Here is an 8,603-nt window from a genome sequence, read left to right as displayed (position 1 = left end):
TGATTCACAACCTGTGGTATGTTAATGAGGCTGGTAATGAGCAACATCAGCTAAAGGCAGAAGATTTCACCGTGAAATGCGACGCGAGTTTGACAAAAGTTAATCAAATGCAGATCAGCGTGGGGTTGGATTTATGTGAAACAGTTTGGAAATGCCAGAGTCAGTCAGAAATTAAACCAGTGAGTCAGTCAGTCAGCCAGGAGGTTTAGTATTCAGCGCTGAATCCAGGCCAGTCAGTCAGTCTGCCAGCCGGCCTGTAGGTGGCACATTAACCCAGTTATTCACATCCCAATCCCCTTTCTTTGTGCGTGTCCACTGCTTCCTGAGCTGTGCTATTCTGCTGTGATCCGCCCTACATCAGCTGCTACAGACAGAAAGCCCATCCTCCAAATATGAAGCAGCACACTTTTTAAAAATTCTTTTTTTCTTTTTTTTTTGGTTGCAGGATTATGCTGCATTGCTCCTCCGTTTGCGGAAATGTGCTGTGCATTTACACTCGGCAAGAAATAGTTTCCATGTGAGAGACTCCCAACGAGGCTGTGATTATCCCTGAAAGTACAGAATGCATGAAGAGAAGGCATGCATGAATAACAGTAAACATGCGGCTGAGCTATGAAGACTCACAGGGCTGTGATGGAGCTGAACTGACCAGACTCCGTGCATATTTTACCATTTTTAATACAACTGCGTGGTGATTGCAATAAGATATATTGAAAACTAAAGCAAATATGTAAATATTCGTCTTTTTAATAACCTATATATTCACTGATTAGCAGATGGTCCAACTGGACCTTCTGATGTGAAAATATCAAACAGGCGTGAGTGTATTTAAAGGGCTGGATATGGACGGGGTCGGTATGAAGGCGGAGGGCTCCGGTTACAAGATTCCTTGCTGAGAACTCACGTGAACCGAGGCTGACTCGCACTCTGATTGGCCCGCGCCTCCGCACGTGTACCGGCGAATCCTTGTCCGTTATGTAACGTGCAGCGCACGAGAGGAGCGACAAGGGGCGGACAGACTGGCGGAGGGAGGGCTGCGGTATCTGAGCGGGGCGGTGTGGAGTTCATTCATCTCCGTGCACGGTCCTTTCAGCCAATTACTCTAACTTATTACTATATGTCACATTTTCATGTGACCATACGAGCTTTCCTTTTCATTTAACATTTTGTTTCATTTTTTTTTATTATTTAACAGAAAAAATTGTCTATTAAACACTACAAAACAAACAAAAATTGATTTGAACATGCACTGTAGCAAATATTAGTATAATATTAGTTAATCTGCCCGAAAGCTTAATGTGCACAAGATGAGAGTGCAGCTGAGGATTCAATTCAATCAATTCAGTTCAGTTCAATTCAATTCAATTCAATTCAATTCAATATAGCTTTATTTGTCCCGCAAGGGGAAATTCCAATTTACAGCAGCATCAGTAAAAGATAGAATTGGGTAAAAAAAAACAAAAAAAAACAGCAAGTATATACAAAAGAGTGTAATAAAAATAAACATTATTTTTAATTATAAATTGTATTTGCGGACTGTTATGTACAAGATGAGTTGCACAGATTATCGCACCAGTTATTGCCCAGATTATTGTACAGATTATTGTAGGATGCTTTGCTCTAAAGCAGGGTGGACAGTTAGGTAGAGATGAGACAGTTTGCGGTTGTAGTTGTAGTAGGATTTGCAGTAGTAGTAGTAGTAGTAGTAGTAGTAGTAGTAAGAGGAGGAGGAGGAGTTGGGGACGGGTGGCTGGATGGTGAAACACCCCTGCAAGAACTGGAATTTGAGGACAACGTGGCTCTGAAAGCATTCAGCCTGTCTGTCTGCCTGTCTGTCTCCATGTCATAATACTACAATTAAAGGTATAGTGGCAGAGAACACATACTGTAAGCTCGCAGCCTTCAGCATGCAGTAAAAATACCAAACCGGCTTGCTGTACCCACGACATTCCCCACAAATGACGGAGGAATTTATTTTTTGTGCGATGAATCACATGTGAACGCTTCTTAATGTCCCTGAATGCATCGCTCACTTTTAATTATTTTTCTGTTAACCGCTTTTGAATGTCAACTGAAAGAATTTTCAGTAACTCGCTCGTCTTTGTTGCTCCGTCTTAACGCCCTGAGGCGAGACAGAGAGCGAGACAGGCGGGCAGACAGGCAGTGAGACACCCGGCATCTCTTCACAATCCACGTGTGTTCTGTCCCAACTTTTACCCGCCACCATTTTCCTGGAATCCCAGCCTGCTCTGTATCACTCCGCCACAAGACAACATAGACCCCGATTCCGACATCAAATTTAGCGTAATCGCCATCGCCCCCGATTTTTCCGTCTGAACTCGATCGAAACCGGAGTTTACGGCGGATAAACAGGCGGTGCGTTTGGTCGCCTTTAACGATCCGTTGTCGGTTTTTGCGTTTTGGCGCGAGTTTGTTCGCCGTGGAAGGACACCGGCGAGTAGCGGCGGTATAAACCAAGCGACCCCGGCAGCCACACCCACACCTACTCTGTCTGCTCGTAGCGGAGGAGAGGAGGGAATCAGACGGGAGATAAACACCATGCTGCCGGGCTCCAACTTTAATTTCACACGCAGAAAATTTCACGTTAGCAGATAATCCCGGTGGACTTTACTGGATATTTCGGACGTTTCCTCGGTTTTTCTTCATTCTGAACCCCCCTTCTGTGAGGACGTTTGAAGGTAAGGCAGCTGCTTGCGGGTGGATTTAGGTCTTCAGATATGATCAAACTTACACACGGGCCGGTTAAGTCAGGCGTTAAAATACGATTTTGTGTATTTCTCTATATGCAATGCTGTGTTTCGTGTAGTTGTTAATGGTGAATTTAATAGGAAATGCCGGTTTCACGTGGGGACACAGCGTTACTCAACCCACGCGGGGTTTAAATGACCCCTTCAGCGGGTTAACCTTTGGATCTGTCCTGGTGCATTCACTGACCTACTTCGCACGGAAATACCGGACTCGCCGTTAGATGGGTGGTTTGCTGCATGTCGAGGCTTTTGGTTGATGCGTCGCTTTTCGAAATCTGATTAAAAATCAGTTCAGGTCTAATATAATCGGAGTCTGGTGCAGAAGCATTCAGTAATCGGGGGAGACTGAAGCATGAGCCATCCGCGTTCAAAACCTCATTGAGAAATGTGTGAATTTTAGATGCTGCGCTCAGCTTGCGTTAGTGCGCAAACTGCACTCAGTTGCCGGTAGTTGTAGATAATGGCATGCATTCATATGTAGTTAACAGTCGTTTACGTGTTACGTTGAGTGGGGAAAATGACATCACAAACACTATTAAGTACTTAACCTTAATCATTTTCTGTCTTGTCGCTGCTGTGTCTGAGCGTTGGCTCCGGTTGGCTGTGACGGTAAAGAAAGGCAGCCTTGAACTCCCAGAGGCGGTCTGCGCCACACACACTGCTGCTTTGTTCTCCCAGTCTGCCATACATGCACATACCATTAGAGTCCAGAGGATCACTCTAGAAACTAATGGGACTGCTTCTCACTGCGCTGTATTTACTTACGTTTGTTTAATCCGATGATTCAAAGCATTTTGTAATGAGATTTTTAAGTTTTTAATGATGAAAAGCTGCAGTGTCCCGACTGGTTGGTGTTAACATACATGATCCTTTGTGCTTTTTAATGCGTTTTCAGGCAAGAAAAGCTGTTTTTTTAAATCTCTGAAAGAAGTTGAGATTGTCCTGATTTCCCGTGTGTTTTTACGTGTTGAGTAACGAACAGAAGGAAAACAAAAGACCGCCTTTGTCCGCGTAAACGTTTTCTTTTCCGAGCCAGCAGGCAGCCAGACTCAGTTTTCGGGGTTTTTGTATGAAGTTAGTGAGAAGGAAAAATGTGGATTGAGTGGAAGAGGTGTTAAGTTTCTGCTCCTGTCTGTCCCAGCTGTTCCTATGATGTCATGGGGAGGGAGGCGTTAAGTCTTTTTGGGTGATTTGGGGCCTCCCGGGAGCAGCGGGGCGGGGCCACAGTGATGTAAACACAGATAAAAGGTGGCACGCTGCCGCTCAGGGTCTCAGTCTGGAGGAACTGGTTTAAACTTTCACTACAACACGTGTCGGTGCTGCTGCTGCTGGGATTTACCCGTTCAAACACACTACCGGCTCAGCTCCTCTGGATTTAACCCAATAACCTCACTACCTCCCTGATTTTGTTCTTTTTGTCCTGGTTTTTCTCGTTGTTCTGCCAGATTCTGCCATCAAACATGTTGCAAAGCTTCGCTCAGTCGCAGGACTGGCTTTACTCTGAGCCGCTGCTGTTTGACGATGAGTTCTGCCAGAGTTTGATGAAGGACCTCCAGTCGCTGCCGACGCCGCCGCAGTCCCCCCCCATGAAGGTCGGGGCCGGCGGCAGCAAGCCCCTTTCCAAGGAGGACCAGCTGAGCTACGTGTCGGACATCCTGCTGGAGGACCAGGACATGCAGCTCAGCTGGAACTACGACTTCTTCTGCTCCAATGCTGCTGAGAAGGAGGGCGAGCTCAGCCAGCCCTGCTCCCCCCTGGAGGAGAACGGCGAGGACTGCCTGTGGCAGTGCCTGGCAGCGGACAAGAGCCTGGAGGAGAAGCTGGTCTCCTCCATGCTCGGCTCCAGCCCCCTGCTGTCCGACATCAACACCAGCATCTTCGAGGAGATCGCCGGCTCCACGCTGGACTGCCAGAACCTGATGGAAACTCAGGAGCCCAGCGAAGCCACGTCAGACTACGGCTCGACCGGCGGCGAGCTGTCCACCTACTCATCCAGCGACTCCGGTGAGTTCAGACCTTATGTTTATTTTCACGATTTCAGCTCAGATTAACAGTTTGGCCCAAACGCTCAGTTTTCCAATCAGGGTCATATTTTGAACCACGTGCTGCCTTTTTAAAATGTTTGAGGATATTTATCGATGTTTTACTTCAGAGAGTCACATCAGCCCTTTAATCTCAGGCCCGCCTTGTTATCGTGCATCTTATCAGTATAAACACTCTTCGTCCAGAACCGCCTCACCGGCACTTCATTGATAGTTCACTGTTAATGTTTAGTGGCACTGAGCCCAAATTGTTCTTTGCTCTCGGCTTATCTGGATGCCGTCCACCCACCTGTAATCTGCAGGAGCCTTGAGGATGTTGTTGAGGCGTGGGCGGGCTTTGACTGGCTGTCTGTTGACTGACATGAGTAGATGAGAGCTTTTAGGAGGGAGAGTTGACTGTGTGTGTGTGTGTGTGTGTGTGTGTGTGTGTGTGTGTGTGTGTGTGTGTGTGTGTGTGTGTGTGTGTGTGTGTGTGTGTGTGTGTCTCATGCTCAGCGGTAACAGTTGCGGCTTCATCCATTAACTCATAATGAGTCATCGTACCGACTCGAGCCCTCTGGCAGCCCTGACTACACACCAGAGAGGAAGAGTCAGACCCACGTTTATTGAATGTCTATCGAGGCATAACTCCGAGTTAAAATGTTCATTTTAAAAAGCTTCCAGTCTCACCTGGAGTACGTTCAGAGCACCAAACTCTAACTGCTGTGACATCGTTACGCATTGCTCATTAACAGACTCCCAGCTTGTTGTCAGCTTCTGCACATTTATGGTTGTTTACAGAAGAACTCCTGACTGTGTGTGTGTGTGTGTGTGTGTGTGTGTGTTCAGTGTCTACACTCGTGTGTTTGGTGTCCTCTGAAATGTCGTCACGCCTCCACGGAGCAGATAAAATTACCACAAGGGTCAGAAAACAAGCTTGTGCCGGAAAACTCCTCTAACCTTTCTTCTTCTTCTCTTCTCCCTGACAGAGGAGGAGATTGACGTGGTGACAGTGGTGCGCTGTTCCTCCAGCCCCTCCCCTCTGCCCTCATTGGCTGACCTGTCTGTCCGCCAGCAGAAGCAGGAAGAGGAGCAGCGAGCTCTCCAGCGCCACCACTTTGAGATCCAGCTGCAGCACAACTATGCGGCGCCCTGTCCCGCCTCGCCGCCGCCCCCGTCCTCTTCATCCAACAAGCGCTCGAGAGGCAGCGAAAGCTCGTCGCGCTACCACCACTCTTCTCGCAGCTCCTCCTCTTCATCGTCTTCCTCGTCGCGCTACCACCACCACTCTTCCCGGAACTCGACAGAGACGGAGGACGAGGAGGAGCGACGGCGGACACACAACGTGATGGAACGGCAGCGGCGCAACGAGCTGAAGAACTGCTTCATGCGCCTGCGAGACAACGTCCCCGAGCTGTCGCACAACGACAAGGCGTCCAAGGTGGTGATCCTGAAGAAGGCCAGAGACTGCATCTACGGCCTGGAGGACGAGGGCCACAGACTGCAGTCCAAGAGGGACAGACTCAGAGCCAAACAGGAAGAGCTGATGGCCAGGCTGGAGCAGCTGCGCAGCTAATGGACCAAACCATGGGCTGCTTTTCTAGGTGTCTGAGACAACGTGGGGGTGGGTGGGGGGTGGACCAGGGGAGAGACTTTGTACAGAGACACAGGGATGGGTGGGGACACGTCATGCTGAAAAGAGCGCACAAAGTTTGACATTTCAAGGACTTTATGGGGACAATAGCTCCAGACTGTATAGACTCATATTTGCAACTGTTGCCGTGGACAAACTCAAACACACTCATTGCCTCAGAATGAATCATTCTCATGCCTTGACTGCTGACTGTTGTAGAGCGTAGGATGTTTTTAAGGTTGAAAGGAGGGTGGAGCGAGCAGATTATTAGTTTTTTTAAGTTTGGCTGGACGCACACTGAAAGACGAGAACGACGCCTTTCGTTATCGTCCGTTTCTTTGTTTCGTCCCGTTCGGGGACGCCAAACGGCGCAGGCGGAAACGACGCGGAGACGCCCGTCGGCTCAAATAGGCCGAAGCCACATCAGCTCAGTAGTTGAATGAAACTTGAATATTGTGTTTTTCAGGATGTCTTATAGCCATACTAACCAGTGATCCCTCCACGCTGACCGGTGTGTGATGCTGGCTTTCAGCTTATTTGGCCAACAGCGCTTCTGTCAGTTCCAGACAAACTCCAAATCTGAATTTGTTCGGATCAGGAAAAGGGTTTTTCAGTGTGCTCTCAGCCCTGCTTGGCCTCAGGCGGACCCTCGGGCCCAGCACCACTCTGTTATCAGGTTAATGTGCGTCAATGACAGTACTGTATAGACCGGGTTTGATACTGTACGCGGAACAGCGCTCGCCTGGGTTCAGTTCGCCGCCAGCTCGCTCACTTCGGAGTGTGTGTGTGTGTGTTTGTAGCTGAGAAAGTAGAAATTGTGTATTTAAGTACCGTCATTAATGAACTGCTCAGACTCAAAGGTAGCCATATTAATCAGCATTCAGGTTTTGAGGAGGCTGAGCTGGAAGGCAGACTGAACCCTGAGCTTTGCTATTGTAGCAAATCAGCCAAAGTTGGGATGGAAAACCTCTGGATGACGACGCGTGAAGCCGAGCGACCGCCCGGTGGCGTCCTGACGTATTTAATGGTTGTGGTCGGAGGAAGCTGCCGCGGCGGCAATACTGTGACGTTCGGTCGTGTTGCTCGAGGAGCAGCCGCTTTGCTAAGTGAAAATTAAGAAAAGGCCGTTTTACCGTTAATCCAGTGGAAAGCGCAAAAATGCGATTCATTGGCCCTCGTTGAACGAATTCCCCCAAAACTAAAAAACTTCATCACATTACGTTGAGCCGTGTCATCAAGGGATATTTGGTATGTTAAATATATAAAAGTAATAGTACGCGTTCTCCAGGAGCCCGTCGTGTCCCTGTACAGTCAGGCGTTTTGTCGGACTGGCGCTTTGGTCTGGATCTGAAGTGTGAACTGTCAGTGATGGGCTCGGATGTTTAACTGAATGCAGTTTTACTCTAAATATCAATTATTGCCAATGTTATCCATTAATGTGCTGTGTGCAGTTGAATGTGCAAATGGGAAACATTTGCTTATTTGTGTCAAATGTCTTAAAATGCATCTTGTTTTATTGTAACCGGTTCTTCCTCCTTCAGTCTGAGCGTGCTTGAACAGACCCTGGTCGGTGGGAAGAAAGAGGACGTTGGTGTTTTTAGTGGTTGGAGACCTGCTCTGCCTTGAAATGCATTCTGTTCAGGACTCCTTTGACTCTGTCGCTGTCTGGTTAAAACCTCGCCTGCTAGCTTTTTGTTTCAGGAAAGCTGTAGCTTCTCGCTTTTTCTTCCAAATGCCTCAAATTCTTTGTCATTTTTTCCTTTTGTAGAGGTTCAGTCACAGAAAACTGCCTCCTGAAGTCAAGATTCAGAGGTTTTAACCAGACAGCGGGATGATTTTCTTTTCTTAGCATGATACGACCTACCTCCACCTGGCTGCAGTCTGGCCTCTAATGTTTTTTTTCCTGGTTTAAATATTGTACAGATTTTTAAAAAAAAATGTAAATATTTTTGTTATTGTACCATAAATTATTTTAGTCTTTTTTTTTCTTGTTCATTTGAATTTGAGGATTTAAAAGAAATGTTATTCTTTACAAGCAGCACTTTTTTTTAATATTGATGTAATTAAAGAATGAATGAGAGCTGGGAAGTCCACGTGGTTTTATTGCATGCGCACACACACACACACACACACACACGAAGAAGACGGCAGGGAAATTACTCCATATTTTACACATTTTAA

At 47.3% G+C, this 8,603-nt stretch overlaps 1 protein-coding gene across 2 annotated transcripts; it reads left to right on the top strand.

The window, feature by feature from the left end:
• Positions 1-2,518: 2,518 nt before the first annotated feature.
• On the top strand, positions 2,519-6,408 carry mych (myelocytomatosis oncogene homolog). 2 transcript variants are annotated; one of them, XM_070959332.1, is made up of 3 exons: positions 2,519-2,699; positions 4,214-4,772; positions 5,779-6,408. In XM_070959332.1, exons 2-3 carry the CDS (start codon positions 4,229-4,231, stop codon positions 6,363-6,365), a joined length of 1,131 nt encoding a protein of 376 aa, XP_070815433.1. In that variant the 5' UTR covers positions 2,519-2,699; positions 4,214-4,228; the 3' UTR covers positions 6,366-6,408. The 2 variants fall into 2 exon arrangements, with proteins under 2 accessions (XP_070815433.1, XP_070815434.1); XM_070959333.1 differs by lacking the exon at positions 2,519-2,699 and having other exon boundaries at positions 4,060-4,772.
• The last annotated feature ends 2,195 nt before the right edge of the window (positions 6,409-8,603 follow it).

Source organism: Chaetodon trifascialis, chromosome 3 (assembly GCF_039877785.1).
Source record: "Chaetodon trifascialis isolate fChaTrf1 chromosome 3, fChaTrf1.hap1, whole genome shotgun sequence".
Taxonomy (NCBI): domain Eukaryota; kingdom Metazoa; phylum Chordata; class Actinopteri; order Chaetodontiformes; family Chaetodontidae; genus Chaetodon; species Chaetodon trifascialis.
The sequence above is the reverse complement of the archived record's forward strand: the minus strand, read 5'-3'. Positions and strand labels throughout refer to the sequence as shown.

What these genes read in the sequence shown, in the direction of transcription:
- mych (XM_070959332.1), top strand. Translation starts at nt 4,229, where the DNA reads ATGTTGCAAAGCTTCGCTCAGTCGCAGGACTGGCTTTACTCTGAGCCG. An exon ending in CTACTCATCCAGCGACTCCG is followed by an intron (nt 4,773 to 5,778) that starts GTGAGTTCAGAC and finishes TCTCCCTGACAG; the next exon opens with AGGAGGAGATTGACGTGGTG.